Below are 25,145 nucleotides of genomic sequence, written 5' to 3'. Positions count from 1 at the left end.
CGATAACTAACAGATTATGTTTCATGAAGGGCATGGGAGAAGAAGCTAGTGCTTTTGCAGGACATTCTGGACGATTGGCTTAAGGTACAGGCGACATGGATGTATCTGGAACCGATATTCTCCAGTCCTGACATCCAGTCGCAAATGCCTGAAGAAGGTCGTCGTTTCAGCGCCGTCGACAAGATCTGGAAGGATCTGATGAAGTCAGTTCACGCCGACTGCCGAGTTCTGGCGGTCCTTGAAATTGACAAAATGTCGGAGAAATTGAAGAAATCGTACAGCCTTCTGGAGATCATTCAGAAGGGTCTCAACGAGTATCTGGAGAAGAAACGTCTCTACTTCCCGCGGTTCTTCTTCCTCTCCAACGACGAGCTGTTGGAGATTCTGTCGGAAACGAAAAATCCTACTCGCGTACAGCCACATCTGAAGAAGTGCTTCGAAGGTATCGCCACGTTGCACTTCACTGAATCGCTTGACATTACCATGATGCGATCGAGTGAAGGGGAAGAAGTAGCACTGGTTGATGAGGTATCAACCAGCAAGGCAAAGGGCCAGGTTGAGAAATGGTTGCTGGATCTGGAGAAGTCGATGAAGAAGAGTGTGCACTTGAAGATTGACGAATCGTATGAATCATATGCAAACACTGTACGACACGAATGGGTTCTGCAATGGCCTGGACAGTGTATCCAAAGCATATCGTGTGCATTTTGGACGTTGGAAATAAGCCTTTGTTTCGATAGCCCTGATCCGTTACAAGCCCTTGAAGAGTACAAAGAAACGTGCAAGATTCAGATATCGCATATCGTTGATCTTGTCAGAGGTAAACTCGCACTGCAGAATCGTATCACACTGGGGGCGTTGATTGTTCTTGATGTTCATGCCCGAGATGTATTAATGGATCTAATTGAGAAGAAAACAACGAAAGCTGACGATTTCAATTGGTTGGCTCAATTGCGTTATTACATGGAAGATAAGCAACTGTTAACAAGGATGATCAATTCAACTCTTCTGTATGGATACGAATATTTGGGAAACACTACACGATTGGTGATTACGCCGCTAACCGATAGATGTTTCCGTACACTATTTGGCGCTCTACATCTCCATTTGGGTGGAGCTCCCGAAGGTCCTGCCGGAACTGGTAAAACAGAGACCACCAAAGATTTGGCAAAAGCAGTCGCTAAGCAGTGTGTCGTGTTCAATTGTTCCGATGGGTTGGACTATATAGCGTTGGGAAAGTTTTTCAAAGGTCTTGCTTCCTGTGGAGCTTGGTCGTGCTTCGATGAGTTCAATCGCATCGACCTGGAGGTACTATCAGTCGTTGCCCAGCAAATACTTACAATTCAGCGTGGTATCAACTCCGGTTCACCCACGTTGGTTTTCGAGGGAACTCTTTTGACACTGGATCCAACATGTGCCGTTTTTATTACGATGAATCCCGGTTATGCGGGACGTTCAGAGCTTCCCGACAATTTGAAGGCGCTCTTCCGTTCGGTTGCCATGATGGTACCGGACTACGCGCTGATCTCCGAAATCGAACTGTACTCGTATGGTTTTCTGAACGCGAAACCACTGGCCATCAAGATCGTTGCGACATACCGCCTGTGCTCCGAACAGTTAAGCTCCCAGCCTCATTATGATTACGGAATGCGGGCGGTAAAGTCGGTGCTGAAGGCGGCTGGAGCATTGAAACTACGTTACCCCGAAGAATTGGAGGATATTCTTGTTTTGAGATCGATTAAGGATGTCAATTTGGCTAAATTTTTGAACCAAGATGTTCCACTATTCCAGGGAATCATATCAGATTTGTTCCCTGGCGTAGTCTTGCCTGAACCGGATTATGAAGTGTTTAACACAGCTGTGCAGAAGGCTTGCGAGAAGAATAACATGCAATGTACACCGTTCTTCCTCGAGAAGGTTCAACAGCTCTACGAGATGATTGTGGTTCGACACGGCCTCATGCTGGTCGGACCTCCATTTGGTGGGAAGACTTCCGCATATCGGGTATTGGCGGAAGCGTTGGGGTATATCGAAGAGCAAGGGGAAATGGATGAGCACAGGGCTCACTATACAGTGATCAACCCGAAAGCTATAACAATGGGGCAGCTGTACGGTCAATTCGATGCTGTTTCGCACGAATGGAGCGATGGCATATTGGCTGTCAGCTACCGACAGTTCGCCGTCAGTACCACTCCGGATAGAAAATGGCTAGTTTTTGATGGGCCAGTAGACGCGATTTGGATCGAAAATATGAACACTGTCCTTGACGACAATAAGAAGCTCTGTCTGATGTCTGGAGAAATTATACAGCTGGCACCGACAACCAATTTAATTTTTGAAGTGATGGATCTAGACGCCGCTTCTCCGGCTACCGTGTCCCGTTGTGGAATGATTTACTTGGAACCAAGTACACTTGGGTGGGAACCCCTGCTAGAATCGTGGAAGAACACCTTGCCTCCAGCCCTTCACTCGGTCAACAAACAAGTAATAACGCAAATGTTCATGCGATTCTGTCCCATTCTGTTGTGGTTCGTTCGCAAGGGCGGGGCAAGGGAGATGATGCCCACATCCGACTCGAACCTGGTGAAGTCGGTGATGAATCTTTTTGACTGTTTCATGGATGACTATCGAAACGAGACCTACATGAAGACGGTTTCCGAAGTAGACGTACGAGCACAGCTTGAAGGTGTGTTCTTCTTTTCCTGCATTTGGGCTATTGGGGGACCGCTGGAGTCGGACAGTCGCGAAAAGTTCAGTGAACTGTTCCGTTCGCTGACCGAGAGGATTTTCCCTCCGGAGATCAACGATAAGTTTAAAATCCCGACGCATCTTCATGTATCGAACCTAGCGAAGCCCTTCATCTTTCAAATACCGAAGGGTGGAACCGTGTTCGATTATCGTTTCACTAAAGAGGGCAAAGGCAAGTGGCGCCCGTGGTCGGAGGAAATAGGTCAGACAACGTCTATCCAGCGAGATATGCCGGTCAATCAAATCATCGTTCCAACGGTTGAAACTGTTAGGATAACAGTTTTGCTAGAACTACTCGTTCAGCATGGCAAGTGTCTTCTGTTGGCCGGTCCTACCGGAACCGGCAAGAGCGTTTATACGATTGACTTCCTGCTGAAGCGCAATGATACCAATATTTTCAAACCGCTGCTAATCAATTTTTCGGCGCAAACTTCAGCTAATCAGGTACAAGATATCATAATGTCCAAGTTGGACAAACGTCGCAAGGGCGTGTATGGTCCTCCTCTGGGGAAGAAATGTGTTATATTCATCGACGACGTTTCCATGCCTCAGAAGGAGGTATACGGGGCGCAGCCACCAATCGAAATAGTTCGAATGTTCCTCGACCACGCCGTTTGGTACGACAGGAAGGAGGTGGTCCCGATAAAGCTGGTCGACCTGCAGCTGATGTGTGCAATGGGACCACCAAGCACGGGCAATACAGTGACCCCTAGATTTTCACGGCACTTCAACACGATCTCGGTGGATGAATTCGATGACGCAACATTGATTTCGATCTTCAGCAAAATAGTATTGTGGCATTTGGACACCAGAGGGTTCTCGAAGGAGTTCGATCCGTGCATCGATGAGATTGTGCTGTCAACACTGCAGATTTACAGGGAAGCTAGACGGATATTGCTTCCGACGCCCGCTAAATGTCATTACTTGTTCAATTTGCGTGATCTTTCGAGAGTGATACAGGTAGGTTTATATCTAGAACATGTACCTAGTATAGCCATAAGTTCTGTCAGTGGTTTGAAAATTCGTAACTCGAGAACAAAACAAGCGTGAAGATATAATATAATAATTTCAAAAATTTGATTATATATTGCTTATTTCGATGAGAACGTGTACAGGCAGAATCCTTCCACTTGATCCAAAACGAATAATCTAGTGGAATGAGTTCTGAGCTGCCGATTGACCAATCATCTGCGGAGAGGAAGTCTGGTAGGTTTGCTGTTAGCAAAGTTTTTGAACCGTTTTAGAAGTTTTTTGAATCGTTCCAATCGTTTTTTTCAATCTGGGCGTCAATAACTAACTGACACATCGTCTGTACGCTGCAAGCTGTAAATTTTCGCACAAGGTACGACTTAAGAGCGCTACACATACAACGTCATCTTCACCGTTCCGTCAACTAGCTGTCCTTGCCATATGTAATTTCTTCCATTACTTACGTATTCAACCTGACCATTTCAACCTCGAAGTACCCTCGTATATGTAAATCTTCGAAAGTTATACCAATTCGTAAAAGTTCATTCTGATTCAAATAACTTTCTTCCGCTAAGCATTCTTTGCTCCTTATCGAAAGCGCATGAGAAACTTCTTAAAAGTTGAATTCAAACATTTGTTAAACGCTTTGATTTGATCAATCTTTACCAATTGGGCTTCCGTTTTAATCATAGCACTACTACATCACTTTTAAAGGTTCATTATGACATACATAGAACCAATTATAAGAAAGCGACGGGATTTTTTTTACTGATTGATTTCTCTAAAGCATTCGACAGAGTTTCTCACATAAAAGTTCTAAAAAAATTGTCCAGTCAATTTGGTTTTTCTAGTACTGCCGTGACTTTCATCAAATCATACCTGTCACAAAGGACTCAAGTCGTGGAAAGGGACGGTTAGTTTTCAAGCCGAACCAACAATATGTCAGGTGTTACTCAAGGATCGGTCCTTGGACCATTATTTTATCAATGATTCATCGGTGGTGCTCAGAGTGTGCATGATACACATGTTTGCCTACAGATGTATTTCTGTGCCCCCGATGGCTCAAGTTTTTAATGCTAACCTAAAACAAGTTATTCTTTGGTAAAAGTGTAACCTACTTCCCATAAACACATCTAAAACTAAAGTAATGTTCAAATCTCGTCAGCAGAGGCCTTCAACTCCGCCAACTATTACGCTGGGAATTGATATTTTAGACTAAGTTGATAATGCTACCAATCTTGGAGTAATTTTTCAAAATAATTTAGAATGTGATAAACAAATCAATTAAGGTAAATGATTTTGGTTTGTCCAGTTGAAAATATGATCATGGTTTGTCCACTCTTTTGAATGCTCTAATTCAGCGCACCTGTGTCAAATCAGGTATTCGGCTGTATCAAAATATATGAATAAAATTATTTTATCTATCATGATTTACAGTAGTTTTATAGTGTATTTTTACGGATTCACATGTTTTGAAGGATTATAAAATCTAACTTCTATTGGTGCGCCCCTCATTTGAGTTAGCTTTCAATCAATCACCAGATGATTATTTGGTACGTTTTCAGACCTTTTCTAGATTATAACACTTACAAATAGTGTAAACATCATGCTTGCACTTCATTTGTATCAGATTTACATAGCTAAACAATGTAATTAACGCATTTCGATGACCTAAATTCTGATCATGAGTTGTCCGATTCACTAATGTTGTTTTGTCCACATGATTTCACTGTGTGTCCCTGAGCGTCCGCGGGATAATCGGAAAAATGCTTCTCTCTTCTCAAAAAAAAAAAAAAAAATGAATAAAAGAAAGGCGAAAAGAACAAATGCATGTGGATTTCGTTTCAGTCTATTTTCCTTCACAGAAAACATTTGAGCCGCCTTCGGGATGTATGAACTAATTAATGACGTTTAACAAACAAAATATCGAGTCGAGTTCTATTAGCTATACGGTCGTCCCGAGCCCATACTTGTTCTGCGCGGTCCGGATCCGCACTTTACTTCCACCGCATTTCCATTTTCTTTTGTACCCATACGGTCGTTCCGAACCATACCCATTTGTGCGGTCGTCTCAACCAAAAATAAATCGCTGTTTCTGACAACAAGTTTCAATTTTGCTATCATTCAAGTCAACCTGCAGTTTAACATGGAGCATTTGAATTTCTGCCAACCATGTTGTTTAATCTATACTTTTTTTTCAAGCGTATCATTTGCTTACTGAAAATCTGCATGCCTCTCATGGTAGGATATTTCTGCTACTTGAAGTCTTCCGCTAACGGGGTAGACCCGGGCTGACCACTCATGTCTTCATGTTATTTTAAGTTGTTCCACCAGAAGGTTCTACTGCCCTTTTGCACACGAACTATTTCACAAATGTGTAAAAGAAATATACGGACAGGGGAATGGACAAGTTGAGAGAGAGAGAGAGAGAGAGAGAGAGAGAGAGAGAGAGAGCAAACCATTTGTCATGACAATTGTCATGCGTAAATGCGAAAACAGATTAGAAACATACGGTATGAGGCATGATTTTTTTTTTCTTTATTATAGTGACTTTCAACACATTTCGGCTGGTTCGTCACTTTTACTTCCATTTTTGGAAGAATGTCGGGAGTGAGAATTGAACTCGTGATCTCTGCGTGAGAGGTATGGATGTTACCACTACGCCAGATCGCCTCCACATGAGGCATGGCATGATCGACAACCAACGGAGGGGAAATCGTAGGATTTAAAGTTTCCGTGAACAAAGGAAAAGTAGAAGAATGAAGGGGAATACTTGCCTAAAGTTGAGCAATACTTGCGGACTGTTGAGCAATCCAATTCACTTTGCTTTCACTGCGCTTCGATCTAAGATTGGACCCCACCAGTGGTAATCCAACTTGGATATCGTCGTTTGGTTTTTGTGTTCATTTTTCGCGTTATTCGTATCGTGTGTTTTTCTTTCCGCGTCATAAATTCGCGTAGTGTGTGATGAGCAAGAAGAAGAGGAAGGCAGGCTCGAGCCTTGTAAAAAACGAACGCATTGCCAGGGGCAATAAAATTTCGAGGCAAGCATCATCTAATGATGCACGCGATGTTGGTGCAGTGAAAAGCGCTCGCACTGAACCGAGCCTTCGCGAGTGTGACACCTCATCGAACAACAGCGAAGTAGTAAACGCCGGTACCCAGGCAGCAACCAAAATCAAGCTCCCCCTGCTGGTGGTGAAGGCTTTTGCTCTTGACAAACTCATCAGCGAATTCGCATCGATGGGTGTTACAGCATAGTACAAGCTGTGTGACATAATTCAGTCTTTTTCCAAGCAGTTAACATTGCTTGTTTTCCGTCATCATAAGGGCTTCTTTGGTGCCTTTGAGAATGCATCAATGCATTAAACTGACGTTATGGCGAAGCAGACGTTAAGGTTTTTTTTAAATCGTTTATTTTTACAGGCTCAGTTACATAAGTTTAAAGGAGCCGAACTCCTTACTGTATTGTTACTAGTATATATACATTTTTCCTTAATTCTAATGTTAATAATATAGGAAACCGATTACTCGCGGTCGACTCGAGTTTAGAAGGGTGACATATTTTCTTCAGGAAAAGGAGGGGATGACGTTAAGGTTGTGCGCCAAAGAATTATTTGGAAAATACCAAGCATCTTGAATGTCTTACTGGAATTTTATAAGTTTTTTGGGTTCGCGCGCCAGTCGTAAAACTGCCTTCAACTAGGATTGCATTTGTGCTAATATTGATCATAATGAAGCATTGATACTGTTTTCGAGGTTGTTATTAACAAAAAGAGTTTATTTCGCTTGTTTAGTCACCAAGAAAGTAAATGTTCTGTGTATATGTGTATATGTGTATATGTGTATATGTATATGATTAGGTTTCGCTTGCCAGTAGCAAAACTTCCTCTTCTAAGGGTGACAGCTGCGCTTCTCTCGAGCATGAGAAAGTTATGCAACTCTTTTCGTGGTCAGTAAGATTAACAGAAGCGTACCTTTTGAGAATAGCGCAAAATGCTAGAAGTGTTTATATTCCTAGTGGTTTCAAGCCACCAATGTAATAAAGAAATAAATTGCGACATACGATCAGCTAGTGTATTGTTTTGCGAGGGCAAGAATGAATCATCAATCGATTATCGTCAACTGATTCTACAATGAAAAAACCATTTCAGAGATTATTCTACTAAGCAGTTGTTTCTAAAGTTTCATAGAATAATATCCGAATGTATAAACAAGCGACTTATAAAAAATAACAGCGTAGTTCTACGTCAACAATGTAGTAGTATCTTGGACACAACCTTCTATAATTTTTGTTCACCTGTGCTTGTGAAGAAACGTTTATCTTTGGGATATTATGGAGATAACACCTTTCGAAGACAGTTGTCCGCATGAGGGTTTGGCCGGAAAATGTAGCTCGTATCGAATTTTCCTTTGGGAAGTGATGGTGAAAGATATGACATTGTTCGAATGAACGAGCGAACACTTCTTTTAGCGATTGCTTAAGCTGCAATATTTATTTTAGTTGTATTATATTATTTTAGTATTTTAGTGTAACACATCGATATTAGTTAATTATAACTTACAAATTCAGTGTCGGCTTCTATTTGTACTTCGTTTACTCACGGTAACAATAGGTTAAGTGTAATATACTATAAATGTAAATATATGTTTAGTTTCATAAGTTGTCGTTCGTTTTTAAGTTCCACTTACATTCAATTCCGTTCAATTATAAACACTAATTTAAGTTAGTTAGGCTACTTTTAAGGAATAGTTTTAAGTATATCGAAATAAGTATAAGTTGCACAATTAACCATATTCAATGAATGCTTTGTTTATGTTTTTCTTTTGTTAAGTCTTATTTTTATTATTTTCATATAATTCTCAATCTTCTGTCATATACATGACCTGCTCTTCGGCAGGACTAGTACGCGATGTGCCAGGGTGACCAGCGATTCACGGCAACAGGCATCGAGAGCTTTCCTTCAAAAGGATCGAGTGATGGCGATAGTGTGAGTGTGGTTATAGGAGCTGAAAGTTGAACAGTGTTTGGGACTATTCTGATTGTGCTGGAGAATTGGCTGTGATGCTTCCAATTGCCCGATGCCAGCAAGCGCTAAACGAACGTCAGGTTATCCCGGATCATGTCCGGACGCGGCCGGCAAAGCGCTAAGAGCGAGATGCTGAATTGTTTGTATCTACAGATATTTTATACATATACATTTATTACATTTTTATACAGGATATTTTCGTCGAAACAGGTGAACTTACTTGAAATTTTCATCGGAATATTTTCTGGCTGTGGGTTTGCCTTCAATGTCTCTTAAATACATAGGTACTGATGATTGGGTGATGGTTGGTGAGAAGTCGCGCATGTATTCATAAGCTTCCTAATGATTCCGTAATGTTTCCTGGGAAATACGGAAAACATATATTTTATGATTCAGTGACCGTGTCCGAGGGTTGTGAGTATGACCTTGTAATAATGCAGGATAATTGATGAGCGAACTGGTGGTCGGTCCACCCTTGTCGGTCGGAAGTGGTGTGCTTATCTGCATGCCAATCAAACTAAAATTATGCTTGACTTATCTGCATGCTTTCCTGCTTGTTTTTTTTTGTTTGAGTGGCTTAGATGTGCTTGCTATTGTTCTGCTGAGATTGCTTGCTATTGTTTTTGCGCTTGATGAGTTTTTTGATGTTCTTGTATCTGTTGTATTTTCTGGTTTTATGGAATTGCTCTTAGGTTCGACAACCTCCGCCGTCGAGATTTGTTGATGTTGGAGAGTAATACGCGTTCAAAGTCAATTTTAGTTATTATAGAGATTCTATCGGTTGGATTCCTGAGATCTCATTTCGTCCACGTTAGCATTATGATATCACTTACCTTAGTGAATCCAGATTTTTACACCTTTCCACTCACACTTATTCTTTCCATGATAATCAGATGCCCGAATATCATACTCCCTTTCTCTGGTGACCGTAAGGACGTGGCCGGTGTCGTTATTGAATATTTAAAGTTCGAATCACCGAACCTTGCACATTGAGAATGGATTGCTTCCTCCAAGCGCCATTCAGCGGGTTCTTTGTGCAAATTTGCTGGTTCAGGTCAACCGCAACTACGAACTGTACAGTCTACCAAAGTTCAAATTTCTCAGCTGACAGCAGTCGCGATTTCACTGATAGAACTCATGGCTATACAAGGTATGGAGTATGTACTCACGAAACTTTTCCTTCCAGGGAGTCCTGCTGTCGGTACCGGAGGGTACCGAATCTCTGAACTCCATCAGAAGACTTTGGGCTCACGAGGTTATTCGGGTGTACGGGGACCGTTTGGTGGATGACACCGATCGCCAGTGGTTGTTCAATGAGCTATGCACCGTCATTGACAAGTACATGCATGAAGACCCAAAGGATTTGTTTGATAGGTTTGTCGAAAGTGGTCAACTGCGGGAGCCAAATCTTCGTGGATTGATGTTTTGTGATTTCACAAATCCGAAGGCGGACACCAAATTGTATCTGGAGGTTGAGGACATCGAAGAGCTTGGATTTGTGGTGGAATCTTACATCGTGGAGTACAACAACATGTCCAAGAAGCCGATGACTCTGGTTTTGTTCCGCTTTGCCATTGAACATTTGTCGAGAATTTGCAGAATTATAAAACAGCCTCGCAGTCATGCGCTACTGGTGGGGGTTGGAGGTTCGGGAAGGCAGTCGTTGGCTAGAATCGCTTCCCACATATGCTCCTACGAACTCTACCAGGCTAGTATATATTCCTTAAAATCTTGGATATTATCAATTCTAAAAACATGTATCTATTTGTAAAGGTTGAAATCTCAAGGCAATACGGAATGAACGAATGGCGGGAAGATATGAAGAATCTTCTGAAGAAGGTGGCTTCTTCGGATCAACATATATGTTTCCTGTTCACCGATACGCAAATCAAGGAGGAATCATTTCTCGAAGACATCAACAACATGCTGAATTCAGGCGAGATTCCTAATTTGTTCAACAACGAAGAGAAGACGGAAATCATAGAAAAAATGAGACAGATTGACAGACAGAAGGAAAAGTCACAACAAACAGACGGAAGTCCAGTCGCATTGTTTAATTCGTTTGTTACGGTGATATTTCGAATGCTCTCATTTCCCCAAACGCCTCATCAGGGGATTCCTTGTATTCTAGATTGTGCGCGATCAACTGCATATCGTCTTGTCGATGTCACCCATCGGTGATTCATTCCGCAATCGCGTGAGGAAGTTCCCATCGATCGTAAATTGCTGCACGATAGACTGGTTCCAGCCATGGCCCAAGGACGCCCTGGTGGCGGTAGCCACGAAGTTCCTCTCGACCGTCGAGATGCCTGAGAATGAGCGTAACGTGTGCATCGATATGTGCATGGAGTTCCACACATCTACCCAGGAGCTATCCGACGAGTTTTTGATACGGCTGAATCGCCATAATTACGTGACCCCTACCTCCTATCTAGAGCTAATCCATACCTTCAAGACGTTGCTGGACAAGAAGCGAACGTAATTTGTTCTTTTATTTGGTTATATTGCTTCCGTTTGTACAATAAGTTGGTTGCAAATTTGCAGGGAGGTTTTGACCGGCAAGAATCGTTACTTGACAGGACTTAAACAGCTAGAGATTGCGGCCCAACAGGTCGGGGTGATGCAAGAGCAGCTGGAGGCTGTACAGCCGCAGCTGAAGATTGCTGCCGAGACGGTGGCCCAACAGATGGCCAAGGTTCAGGCAGACAGTGAGGTTGCGGCCGTACAGAAGGAACTGGTCAAGAAGGACGAGGAGACCGCACAGGAACAGGCTGCAGCTGCCAACGAGATCAAGGAGGATTGTGATGCGAAGTTGGCGGATGCGATGCCGATTCTTAATGTGGCACTAGAGGCACTGAACACGCTTACTCCGGCGGATATAACGATCGTTAAGACGATGAAGAGTCCTCCGATCGGTGTGAAGATCGTGATGGAAGCCGTATGTATCCTGAAGGACTTGAAACCGGACCGTGTTCAGGCCCCGTCTGGAGTGGGTATGGTGGAGGATTACTGGGGTCCAGCGAAGAAGCTTCTGGGGGATATGAAGTTTTTGGACGGGCTGTTGAACTTCGAGAAAGATGATATACCACCCCGAGTTATACAGAAGCTGGAGGAGCGTATCCTACACAATGAGGCCTTTGATCCGGACAAGGTAAAGACCGCGTCTACTGCTTGTGAAGGTTTGTGCAAATGGGTCATCGCAATTACCAAGTATGATGTAGTTGCGAAGGAGATCGCTCCGAAAAAGATGGCACTGAAGGAGGCACAGGACAAATACAATTCAGCTATGGCTGTGCTCAACGCAAAGCTGGAACAGTTGGCGATTGTAGAGGAGAACCTGGCCGAATTACAGCGGAAGTTGGATGAACAGATACAACAACATGCCAAACTTCAGGCTAACGTTGATCTCTGTATGAAAAAGTTGGAACGAGCAACGGAGATCATCACTGGATTAGGTGGAGAAAAGGATCGTTGGGAACAGGCAGCCAAAAATTTGGGCCAAGTGTATGATAACTTGACCGGAGACGTGTTGATAGCTTCTGGAGTTGTTGCCTATCTAGGGCCATTCACAATCCAGTTTCGTGCGCAGCAGATTAAGCACTGGATCGGAAGTTGCAACAAGAAGGGTATTGTATGTTCTCAAGATTTTCAGCTGGCTGTGGTTTTAGGAAATCCGGTAGATATTCGCGCGTGGAATATTTTCGGTTTACCGAGCGATGCTTTTTCTATTGAGAGTGCTATTATCATACAGTAAGTTATCGTGAAACCCGCTTTGAATGCATAAACTGAAACCGGATTTATTATAGCAATGCTCGTCGTTGGCCATTGATGATCGACCCTCAGGGACAGGCCAACAAATGGGTCCGAAATATGGAGAAAGCAAATCGTATATGTATCATACGATTCAGTCAACCTGACTACACTAGAGTGTTGGAAAATGCCATCCAATTTGGACTGCCTGTGCTGTTGGAGAACGTGGGAGAAGAGATAGAACCTCTACTAGAGCCGATTCTGTTGAAGCAAGTGTTCCGCCAGGGTGGAACCATGTGTATTAAATTAGGCGATTCGATCATTGAGTACAACGATTCATTCAAGTTGGTGTTGTTCGTATTTTCTCAATCACAAATTATAACAAAACCATATCAATATTTCAGATTCTACATCACAACAAAACTGCGGAACCCGCACTATCTTCCTGAAATAGCTGTGAAAGTAACACTACTGAACTTCATGATCACCAAAACTGGACTGCAAGATCAGGTATAACCCGTAACGCGTTTCCAACAGTCCCGACCATAACTTTCGCGCTCGATGATTCCAGGTCCTGTCGATAACGGTGGCACGCGATCGCCCAGATCTTGAAATGGAAAAGAACGCACTGATCGTGCAGGGCGCGGAGAACAAACGCCAGCTGCAGGAGATCGAAGACAAAATCCTGCAAGTGCTCAGCTCCGAAGGGAATATTCTCGAAGACGAAACAGCCGTGTCGGTCCTAAGTTCTTCGAAGACGTTAGCCAATGAGATTAATGAAAAACAAATCATTGCCGAGACAACTGAGCGTCAGATCGATATTGCACGGTTGCAGTACACACCGATCGCGGCCTATGCAACGATCCTGTTTTTCACCATTGCAGACCTGGCGAACATCGATCCGATGTATCAGTACAGCTTGAACTGGTTCGTTAATTTGTTCACGGCGACCATCGACAACACTGAAAAGGTTGACGAAGTGCCGGCCCGATTGGAGGATCTTAGGACTTTTTTCACGTACAGTCTATATGAGAATATCTGCAGGAGCCTCTTTGAAAAGGATAAAATTTTGTTTTCTCTTCTGCTCGCAACGAATCTGCAATACGAAGAAGCGAAACTGGATCGCGTAGAGTTTATGTTTCTGCTGACTGGTGGCGTGGGGCTGGATAATCCTGATCCGAATCCGGCGGACTGGCTTCCCTCTAACTGCTGGGATGAAATTTGTCGGCTGAACTTATTCGAGGCTTTCGCTGGATTCAAGGAGCACGTTGTTGGGAATCTGAGACGCTGGAAGGCTTATTTCGATGACGATTCACCGCAATCAGCGGAAATTCCCGATCTGTGGAAAAGTAATTTGACCTCTTTTCAGAAGTTGCTTATTCTGCGATGCTTCCGCTCGGATAAATTAGTACCGGGTGTCGAACTCTACGTTGAAGGTATTCAAATTTCATTAATTTGCCTCTTATAATCACATTCTCTGGATCGATCCATCTAGGTATAATGTCCAAAAAGTATGTCGAACCCCCTCCGTTTGACCTGGCCGCTTCCTATGAAGAGTCCAACTGCTGCGTCCCGTTGATCTTTGTGTTGACACCAGGAGCCGATCCAACGGCTACTTTACTTCGCTTCGCCGATATCCAGGGAATCGGCTCGAATCGGTTGTACTCGCTATCGTTGGGACAAGGTCAAGGTCCGATCGCGGCCAAAATGATTGACGAAGGAACAAAGTTCGGCAACTGGGTGCTGCTACAGAACTGTCATTTGGCGCAAAGCTGGATGCCAACGTTGGAACGAATTTGCGAGAGCTTCCAACCGGACACAACCCATCCCGACTTCAGACTGTGGCTAACGTCGTACCCTACGGAACATTTCCCAGTGGTGGTACTGCAGAACGGGATAAAAATTACCAACGAACCACCGAAGGGTCTTCGGATGAACATCGTCCGGTCGTACATGAGCGATCCGGTCTCTAATGTGGAATGGTTCGAAGCGTGCAAGCAATCCGCAAACTTCAAGAAGCTGCTGTACAGCCTGTGCTTTTTCCATGGTATCGTGCAGGAGAGAAGACATTTTGGTCCAATCGGGTGGAACATACCGTACGAGTTCAACGAGACCGATCTCAGTATCAGCTTGACGCAGCTGCGAATGTTTTTGGACGAGTATGAAGAGGTTCAGTACATTGCGCTGCGCTACTTGACGGGGGAGTGCAACTATGGTGGCAGAGTTACCGATGATTGGGATAGACGTTGTTTGAATACTATTTTGGGAAGGTTTTATTGTAGCGATGTGCTGGATGATGCTGATTATATACTGGACGAACAGGGAGCCTATAGAATTCCGGAGCTGAAGGAACACGAGGAATTTATGGCGTTCATAAAGGAGCTTCCAGCGATCGCTAAGCCGGGGGTGTTTGGATTGCACGAGAATGCGGATATTGTAAAGGATCAGAAGGAGACCGATCTGATGTTGACCAGCGCACTTAAGACACAGGTAAGAGATTGCAGTTCGTGTGTGTTTGCTGTTTAATTTTCATGGGAATAATTGATATCGTCACATGTTTTATTTTGGCTACGCTTATCAGGATCGAACGGTAATGTGTTTCAAATTGATTGCGTTTCTAGTGGTTGCCGCAAAGCCATGGTTGAATCGAAATGACCGAAAGTTTTGTTTTCGTTCATTTTTTTTTGATATATATATATTTTGATATATTTTTGATATCATTTTTTCTCATTTTTTTATTCTTTATTATTTTTTTTTTTATCTGTATTATAGTGATTTTCAACTCATTTGGCTGGTTCGTCACTTTTACTTCCATATTTTTTTGGAAGAATGTCGGGAGTGAGAATTGAACTCGTGACCTTCAGCGTGAGAGGCATGGATGTTACCACTACGCCAGATCGCCTCCACGTTTCTTTATTTTTATTTATGGGCTGGTTTAGCTCATTTTTGCTCTTTATTTTCCAAGTAATTTTCAATATTCTAAAGCTCAACGGATCTAATAATTCTAACAATGACACTTTTAGTAGAATTGTTAATTGGAAGAAGTTCTGCTAGCTATTATATGTTTTGTTGAGGAAGAAGTTATTTATTACATATTTCAGACAGATGATATCGAACAATGACGTGACAATTTTTCACGTAAATTTTAAGAATCAAATTTAACTTTATAGTAAAGTTCTTTAACCATGATTCATTTACCATGTTCTACCAGTTGGTATGCTTCATGATTGTAAGAGAACTGCAGAGGCCAAACCAGAAGTACCTATTTTGACAAGTTAGAAAGGGGTGGTCCTAAACCGATCCTCCCAATGATCTCAGAAAGGGCGCTGTCTGCTGAATTATGAATGTCACCATTCTACCAATTTTACGTTGTGACATTTTGTGACTGGCCGGGTGAAACACACATCAGTTAATTAGCTCTATTTTCATCTGGATTATTTGAAAGTTTTGATCACATGATTTGAATGCCTATGGGCTTAGCAACATGTGTGACTGCCCCCGGTGTTAAATAACCAGGAACTGTTTTCGTAGGTTGTAAGGGTACCACCGGTAAGGATACTAATATTCAACAGAAGATTCAGTGGAACTAGCCACCAAAGAAGCAACCAGAACCGTGAATTCTACTCGTTTAGTGTCATTTTGGGAAGAATCCACAAAATTCCCTTGAATGCTTTCATCGACTCTAAAAATACCATCGAGGGGCAATCCTATACTCTTCCGTCATCCAGACGGACGATGTTCTGAACTTACATTTATCGTGGGGAAGAAAGTATTGTAACAGGTCACCTGTTTGCTCGGGTTGTTTGAGGCTTCTGCCCTCCCACGGGTATAAATAAGTTTCATTTTTCATTAAAAAACGGAGGAACACACTCATAGCTAGACAGAACACATATACAAATATATAAAACTGATGAAAAACATGAATATAATAAATAAGAATAAAAAATAAATTTGAAAATATATCTAGATATTAGGAAGATGGCATAAATAAATAAATATTAGGCTGTCAAAAAACTCCTGCGGTATGTTTTTTGAATTTTCATTTGCTCATAAAATTAGTTACAATCATCTGTTTTAAGTCAAATATGCGCCGTTTTGTTCGATGACTTGTTCCCAACGAGATACCAACTAATAGCCCTGTTATAGAAGCTCGCTTCCTTATTGGCAAAAAACTCGGATAGCCAATTTTCACTGGCCTCTTTTGTGGCTAACTTCTGACTACCTAGCTCGTTCGCCATGGACAAAAACAGGTGGTAGTCACTTGGTGCAAGGTCCGGACTATACGGCGGATGCAAAAGAACCTCCCATCCGAGCTCCCGGAGCTTCTGGCGCGTCACCAAAGAAGTGTGTGGCCTGGCGTTGTCCTGATGGAAGACAATGCGGCCTCTGTTTATCAAAGATGGCCTCTTCTTCATGAGTGCTACCTTCAAGCGGTCCAGTTTTTGGCAGTACAGGTCCGAATTGAGCGTTTGGCCATAGGGAAGCAGCTCATAATAGATTATTCCTTGACAATCCCACCAAACACACAGCAGAACCTTCCTGGCCGTTAATGAGGGCTTGGCCACCGTCTGAGCCGCTTCAGCGGGCTTCGACCACGACCGTTTGCGCTTCACGTTGTCGTAAGTGACCCACTTTTCATCGCCAGTCACCATCCGCTTCAGAAACGGGTCGATTTTGTTGCGATTCAGCAGCGATTCACATGCGTCGATACGGTCAAAGATGTTTTTTTGCGTCAACGTGTGTGGCACTCATACATCGAGCTTCTTTGTGAATCCAAGCTTCTTCAAATGGTTAATAACGGTTTGATGACTTATCCCCAGCTCTTGGTCGATGCTACGGCTGCTACTATGCCGGTCTTTCTCGGCTAATTCAGCGATTTTGTCGCAATTTTCGACGACAGGCCTTCCGGAGCGTGGCGCATCTTCGACGACCTCTACACCAGAACGAAAACGTTGAAACCATCGTTGTGCGGTGGAAATGGAAACTGTATCGGGTCCATAAACTGCACAAATTTTATTGGCAGCTTGAGATGCATTTTTGTCTTTGTCATAGTAGTACTGTAAAATATGTCGGATTTTCTCTTTATTTTGCTCCATGTTTGCGACACTATAACTCACGAACGACTTAACCAAACAAAACACTATCAAGGACTATATTATAGCGCCTATAAATACCTTTCCAACAAGCTATAGAATGACTCGATACAATGAATACAACTAGAACTACGCGCTTACAACGACACCTCGCGGAAATACCGCAGGACTTTGTTGACAGCCTAATATTTCACGAATTTAAGAAATTATAACAAGGTTAAGATTGAGGATTGATTAGTGAGGATGATGTGAAAGTAGGAATAGCCGCAAAGTTATTGATGAAGGAATACGCTTCAGAGTGTAAAATGATCCGAAAGAATTTTTTTGTTTCCAAAGTCAATATAGTATCGAACCAAATAATATAAAAATTTGGAAGCAATCTTCCTGTGCTTATATGCTTTTTTTTGGTGAGTGAATACTCAGTCCAAAACATGGACTATGAATACAGATAAGTTTTTGGGAAAAATATTAACGATCAAAAGATCCGGGGACTGGGCTTTTCCATTTCTGAGAGAGTATATCGCACGCTTATAAAATTTTCCACATTCTTCAACATCGACTGAACGACTTTTCTCTTTTCTCTCAATTCAATTTTGATGAAACGAAGATTAAAGCAATAGACTAGGAACGAAAACAATGAAAGTAATGTTAGCCTCTGAAATTATGTCGAGCCAAACGAAAAAAAATACAGGTTCCGTTATATTCCGCAGCAAATAATATCTAAATACATCAAATCAGCATATGAAACATTTGGAATTAAGAACATTGAATAATCTATATAAACTTGTTTGGAAAGCCGCCTCAGATAAGTACTAAATCGAAACGTTGATCAAGAATAATCCTCGGGACACGACAAAAAAATGAGCAGATTCTCTACAGATACCCAAATAACCGTACATCTGGATCTGGTGAAACTTGGTTACGTAAATCGTTACGATGCGTGAGTTTCACAGAGTTTGACCAAAAAAAACTTTTAATAGATTGCATCTCTGTCTACGACATGCTTCAAAAACGCAATGAAAATGCCGTTTAGAATCAAATCGTGACGGATGATGAAAACGAATAATTGACAACAGTGTTGAGCGGCTGGAAACTTTGAGTAAGCGAAATAATTAGCTGACCCCAAAGCCGATCTTTACTCGAATGAAGTCAAAGCCTGTGACTGGTGGGATTGGGAAGGAATTCAATATGAGCTATCCTGATTTTATTTTCATTCTTCCTTCCTGATTTTTGAAAATTATAGTTTTTTTTTCCTTTTATACGATAAAGAACTTTGTGAGTGGGGACCGACACTGATATTGTTCAAACACACGAGATGCGGGCTGAATGGAAAGCGTAGCAAGAACAATTCGGGACTCAACGTGTTAAGGTTCTTGTAGATATGGCTTGTTATAAGTTTTAAATTATAAGTTTTTACAACATTAGAACAACAAACATGGTTTTCGGCTTCGGTACTGATTATTTCGAGCATACACTGAAAATTTTGTTCCATTTTTCCCGAATGCTACCAGGATTTGTATGAGATGAAGGTAAGGTTAGCTTAGAGCGTACGAAGCATTGAAAATGCTAGCTTGCATGTCAACCAAAAACGATGGTAATCACACACTTTTTTTTTCCAAAATTATTCAAACCAACAGCTTCTTTTGGATCGTCAGGTTTGTAGCAAATGGTTTATTTTTTGGGAAACTTTGAGCCTAGCGGCGCTTCGACGAGAGACAGTCTTCGGAATGTTGAACGCCAATGGCTCGACGAAATTTGCCTGCCAAAATTTCGTTTTATTTTTCTTAGGACTTTACAGCCATATTTTGGAAATGCTCCTTTTTCGGATAGTATACGCTTCTATTAGCTTAGTGTGAATGTTTAGTGTTTCAGTATCACTCTTTTAACATTTGCTTGTTCTCATCCATCCAGACTTCTTCAACTGGAGTCTTCCGTGAAACTCCCGCTGAAATTGTGATTCGCGTAGCGAATGATGTTCTCAAGCGGTTACCGAAAGAGTTCGATCGTGATGCTGCCCTGGAGAGGTACCAAACGAGCTATCATCAGGTAAAATTTATTTTTGCGATAGCAAAACTTATCGTTGAGACTGATGGCTTGTTTTTTCAGAGCATGAACACCGTTCTTGTCCAGGAGATGGTTCGGTTTAATGTGTTGCTGAGTTGCATCCGCAACAGTCTCATAACCGCCAGTAAGGCAATGCAGGGATTGGTGGCGATGTCGCCAGATATTGAGGAAGTAGTGGCTTCGGTTTTGGTGGGTCGTATCCCCGCGCTTTGGGCCAAGCGATCTTATCCGAGTCTCAAACCGTTGGGAAGTTACATAATCGATTTTCTAGCTAGGTTAAATTTCCTGCAAAAGTGGTACGATGAGGGACCACCTTCGGCGTTCTGGTTGTCGGGTTTTTTCTTCACGCAAGCATTCCTGACGGGGGCGCAGCAGAATTATGCCCGCAAATACGTGATTCCGATTGATCTGCTGACGTTTGATAACACTGTGTTGACGCAAAGTGAGTTTCCAGAACCCCCAGAGGATGGTGTATACGTATATGGGTTGTTCCTGGAGGGGGCCAGATGGGATCGAAAAAAGGGATATATACAGGAACCTATTCCTAGGGTGCTGTTCGATAATATGCCTCACGTAAGTGGATGGACATATTAGTAGTAGTAGTCTGTTTTTTTCAGATTTGTTTTTTTTCAGATTTGGATGCTACCGGTGAAGAAGGACGATCTAGTTGTCCGCCACACGTATACCTGTCCTACGTATAAGACTGCTGAGCGTCGGGGAGTTTTGTCTACCACTGGACATAGTACGAACTTTGTGGTTGCTCTGTCCCTAGACTGCGAACCAACGACAAATCCGGAGCACTGGATTCGACGAGGAGCTGCCCTTCTTTGTCAACTGAGTCATTAGTTTAACTTATTTGTACTGCGTATTTTTTATCCATTTCATATTATAACTAATATTTAATTGAAAACAAACTTCGGCGTAATACGGTGGTGTTTTTGTTTATTTTGATTAAAATTCCAACATTTATAATACAACTTTTCTCAGAAGCAACAGCAATATCAATCGAAAATGGTGCTCTCGCTAGAACAATTTATTCTGCTTCTTCAGCTCAACCTGTTTCCATTTGGGAAGCTCTTCAAAGTCGTGATAAGGCATTTTGAACACGTTTACAAAGTCATCGTGGGTAAGATGTATCTCCTTGCGGGTTGGATTAATACTGCTGGGTAGATTGGTTGGATCCCCCCGCAGCATATCCAACGGATACTTCTGGTAACGATCGAAATCATCCCCGCTGGCACTATCGCTGTGTACTGACCCACGAGGAACTGGGATTGGTGTGCCCGGAATTTCCATCTCTGCACGAATTTTCTCAAACGGAACGTAGTTCTGGAAGTAATAGTTTCAGTTATGAATGTTCTATCTTTCTGTAGATTGTCATACCTCGTAGTATTTTTTATCCCACTGTTCGAAAAATCCAATAAACGTTATCGGTTCTTCACCCTGTCGGACGATGGCAATCGGCATTTTGATATCCCGCTGCACCGGATGAGTGGTAATCAAATGATTGGCCAAATCCCAACATTGCGTCCGATCGCCACTCGAAACGAACTCTCCGATCCAAACGTAAACGATATTACCCGCGTCCAGCAGAAAGATATTCTCCGGGCGCAGATCCTTTTGTGTGAAACCGAAAATTTTGTTTAGTACATATTTTTCCTGCTCTATCGAGCACATGTACAGCCCGACCCGCTGCCGCTCCCAGGTCATCGCTACGTTCATCGTGGGGGCCACGATGGTTCCGTGGGTTTTCTTCAGCTGCTTCAGGAACTTCTCCCCAACCGAACTGAAAAACTGGTCCGTTTCGTTCGACTCCATCACGAGATTGTATTCGCCAAGGTTGGATGCGATTGATTTGGCCATCTCGCGTGAATCGCCGGTAGAATACTGTCCGCACCAGATCCAAATTTCATTGTCGGGAGCCTTCAGAATGTAGCAATCTTCGGGGTAGTACAATGTTTTGCTGGAAACCTGAACCGCTTTGCAGGTGTATGTGGAATTCCCAACCACTTTCAGCACAAAACTGCTCGGGTGCTTCCTGGGGTTAGTGATCGCCTCCAGGCTTGGGCTTTTGGTATTGAAAATTATAAGTCCGCCTTTGAAAATCTGCAAGAAATGGGGCGGTTCCATTCCTTCGCTGATCCTAACCTGCACCACATGTTTCTTCAAATGATTACACATCTCCCCCAAAAATGCTTCCCCTGTCTGACGATACTCTGCCGACGCGTTGGATCCGGTCCACAGATAAACCACATTCTTGATTGAATTCGCCAACGAGCTGATGGTGTTTTCCGATGTGCAAGATATCTGGTAGTGAACGATGTAGCAATTGCCGGAGTAAAACGTTTTGGCATATTTTTTCGGGATTTCCTTCGCATCATCAACGCCGATCTGATACACGGTCGCATCACCGGTTCCATCATCCATCAGTTGGATTTGGGCGGCCAGCTTGGGGCGCTGAATCAGCGTGAGGGCGTCGAATTTCTCCGACAAAGTTTTAATCGAATTACCGTTAACATCCGAGCTCACCCAATTCGGGAACAGGTCGATGAATTCGGCCGGTTCGAGGCCATCGATAACACGCGCCACGGGAGTGGAGGCAGGATATCCTTTCTGGAATTGCGAGAATTTTGTATTATTAGGACAGATTTTTTTTTTGTTTTTCACGTAAGACTTCGTCTTTCAGGAAGGGTACCAAATCAGAGAACAGGTCACTTTTTTATGAAATAAAGTTAATATTATTAACTATTTCCACTATGAACGAATTTTGATGATTTGCATAACAATCGAATCGGAAATTCTCTTAGTATTGTTTCATATGTTATACATAACTATTCCCTAATTTCTAAACGGTTTAAATCAGTTAAATCAATTGTGGCACGGCGGGGTCTTCTGGTTGGTTCATTTGATGAAACTTTATTTTGAACTATTTTGTATATGTAACAATAGACGAATTTCATGCCAACTCGACTAGTCATTGGCAGCAATATCTCAAATTGTAGTGAAACGTTGTGTGTGTAAAAACATTGATCATTTAAGTAGCTTTACATACTTGAAATCATCGAAAAAATAGACTACTTTTTGAAAAGAGCCAAAAATTTTTCTTGGTTTCTTACAAAAACTTATAACTAAAAATTATAATATCTACAATATTTTGGTCAAATTATGAAATGTACTGAATCATTTCAATTTTCATGAAAAAAAAACACCAAAAAAACTTTTTATCTTAAAACTGAAATTCATTTTTCTCAAAAACGTGTTTTTTCAAATTCTCAAAAAAAAATGTGAATAGCCCTTACAATTTCCAGCAAGTCACCATTCATTCTAAGATAGACACTTTTACAGGGAAAACAACAACTTTTTCATATTTTCGTTGAAAAAATTACAACTCATCCTAATTTTCTTAAAGTAAAGATGGTGATAAAGCGTATTCGACAAAGTTTTAGAATCAAAATTTGAACTTTTGTCGAAGACATCTTTTGTAGTTTCTGTACTTTATTTTTGCATGGAGACTCCTGAAACAAATTGTTTTACTCGTAACAATTTTGTGTGTAATTTTTTTAATTTTTTTTTTTTTATTATAGTGACTTTCAACACTTTTGGCTGGTTCGTCACTTTTACTTCCAATTTTCGGAAGAATGTCGGGAGTGAGAATTCAACTCGTGACCTTGAGCGTGAGAGGTACGGATGTTACCACTACGCCAGATCGCCTCCACCTTTTTTTTTTTATTACAGAGCAAAAAGTTAGCAGTCTATCAATTCATAATTTTGCCATAATTTTATATGCGTCTCCAGTCTGGGAAAATTTCACACGCACTCATAGGAACAAGTTACAAAAGAAACAAAACTAAATACTCAAAATGAAATTTGAATTCTCCCTTATACACAAGAACTAGCGAAGTACATCGACTGGAAGGATGCATGATGCTAGAGGAAAAAATAACAAAGGTTAGTGATAGATTCAAAATTAAATGTATTCATTCAGAATTTGAAACAATAAAACATCTCTTTAATTTGTAAAGCATTCGATATGGTTATTTAAGGATGTTCACTATCATATTATTTTTTTCTTTATTGGATTATTGAAATTTATTATGGTTTCATTATTTTAGTTGGCTAATGAATTTAGGAATCGAGTCACATACAAAATTCCAGAACGACATTTACTTTCTTGGTGTTTGAATAAACGAAATAAGCTCTATATGTTAATCTCAACAACCTTGAAAAGAGTAGCACTGCTTCATTATGATCAAGATTCGCAATCCTAGTTGAAAGCAGTTTTGCGACTGGCATGCGAGCCCAAATAAATTAATAACTTAATATAACTTATTGAATAACTTGGTATTCCCCAAATATTTTTTTGGGGCACAACCTTAACACTTGCTTCACCATAGCGTCAGTTCAATGCATTGATGACAGAAAACAAACAATGTTTGGAAAAAGGCTGAATATTTGCCTCAGCAGAGATTCATTACTAATACCCTAGCGTAAATATTTCCCTCCCGCTATCTTCCATCCTTGTTTATATTTATCATTACGACTGCATAGTTTGCAACACAAAACAATCGGCAATCATAGCATAAAAAAATAGGCGATTGTTGCATCGTTATAGGGCCAATGCACACGGGAGCAGATACAAATGGAGTTTCAGCGTAGAGAAGATGCACTATTTTTACGTACGGGTTATGAAGCACGCGCGTACGCACACAAATATTCATATATCGATGGGTTGGAGCAATTAAATATGCACACACTTATCTCCGTTCTGCGCTCTGTTCAACAGAAGCCCTTTCTGTTAATATTACCAGTCTACATTAGCTTGACCTCTTTTCTGATTTGGCACTCTTAATGAAAGACGTAGTTCTACATCAAAAAATAAAATAAAAAATTATAAACAAACTATTCTATGCAGGGAAAAACAAGTGCAGAGTACAGAAAGTGTTGAGTGTTGGGGATATAATTTTGTTGATAGATACTGAATAACCAATTGGGTATTCAGTTTTCTAGTGTTGCTCTAGACACCAGAATTTTGGAATATGGACATTCACATTTGCATGCATTTATTAAAATACAATGCACTTTAAATGGAAGTATGCTTTCAAAACCCAGTAGGAAAACCTTACCGAGACATATGTTGAGGTTCGTTTCCACCTCAAGCGGAATATAGGAGTAAAAGTGTTTATAGTTTGTGGTCGATATCTAAGTGGAATATTTTTCCAGAGCCAAAGCCTCAACAGGGACGATCTGAAAAGCAGCATGTGATAAGGTCTATCAGCTTGAGTAAACATAACATTGTAAGTCGTTATCCACCGCTGATCATTTTATTCCCAAACAACAATGCGAATTAATTCTGCACGGGGTCGTGTACACAAGCGGTGAGATACTGTGGAAGCCATGACCAAAACAATAGAGCAAGAGTCTACCAATCACTGACAAGTTTCGGTAAGGCCTATAGAACTTCTATGGAACTCGCTTCCGCACATATTCTTAG

General features: G+C 41.7%; 2 protein-coding genes across 4 annotated transcripts in view; one reads left to right on the top strand and one right to left on the bottom strand.

Moving 5' to 3' along the window:
• The window catches only part of LOC129774672 (dynein axonemal heavy chain 7), a 33,280-nt gene extending 12,686 nt beyond the window's left edge, over positions 1-20,594 (top strand). The window contains exons 8-22 of one of the 2 annotated variants that reach the window (XM_055778508.1): positions 30-3,708; positions 9,934-10,455; positions 10,521-10,817; positions 10,879-11,225; positions 11,292-12,497; positions 12,554-12,841; positions 12,902-13,007; positions 13,069-13,933; positions 13,993-14,987; positions 15,079-15,087; positions 19,102-19,119; positions 19,228-19,245; positions 19,502-19,636; positions 19,697-20,227; positions 20,288-20,594. In XM_055778508.1, coding sequence (XP_055634483.1) covers positions 30-3,708; positions 9,934-10,455; positions 10,521-10,817; positions 10,879-11,225; positions 11,292-12,497; positions 12,554-12,841; positions 12,902-13,007; positions 13,069-13,933; positions 13,993-14,987; positions 15,079-15,087; positions 19,102-19,119; positions 19,228-19,245; positions 19,502-19,636; positions 19,697-20,227; positions 20,288-20,500 — 9,229 coding nt within the window. In that variant the 3' untranslated portion in view covers positions 20,501-20,594. The remainder of the gene's footprint in view (positions 1-29; positions 3,709-9,933; positions 10,456-10,520; positions 10,818-10,878; positions 11,226-11,291; positions 12,498-12,553; positions 12,842-12,901; positions 13,008-13,068; positions 13,934-13,992; positions 14,988-15,078; positions 15,088-19,101; positions 19,120-19,227; positions 19,246-19,501; positions 19,637-19,696; positions 20,228-20,287) is intronic. The other variant, XM_055778507.1, reaches the window with a different exon arrangement.
• The window catches only part of LOC129774673 (villin-like protein quail), a 65,543-nt gene continuing 60,977 nt past the window's right edge, over positions 20,580-25,145 (bottom strand). For both annotated transcript variants that reach the window (XM_055778510.1, XM_055778509.1), the window contains exons 5-6: positions 21,038-22,267; positions 20,580-20,983 (exon numbers count right to left, since the gene is read on the bottom strand). In XM_055778510.1, coding sequence (XP_055634485.1) covers positions 20,678-20,983; positions 21,038-22,267 — 1,536 coding nt within the window. In that variant the 3' untranslated portion in view covers positions 20,580-20,677. The remainder of the gene's footprint in view (positions 20,984-21,037; positions 22,268-25,145) is intronic.

Source organism: Toxorhynchites rutilus, chromosome 3, assembly GCF_029784135.1.
Source record: "Toxorhynchites rutilus septentrionalis strain SRP chromosome 3, ASM2978413v1, whole genome shotgun sequence".
Taxonomy (NCBI): Eukaryota; Metazoa; Arthropoda; class Insecta; order Diptera; family Culicidae; genus Toxorhynchites; species Toxorhynchites rutilus.
Note: the sequence above shows the minus strand (reverse complement) of the source record. Positions and strands in the feature narration are given on the sequence as shown.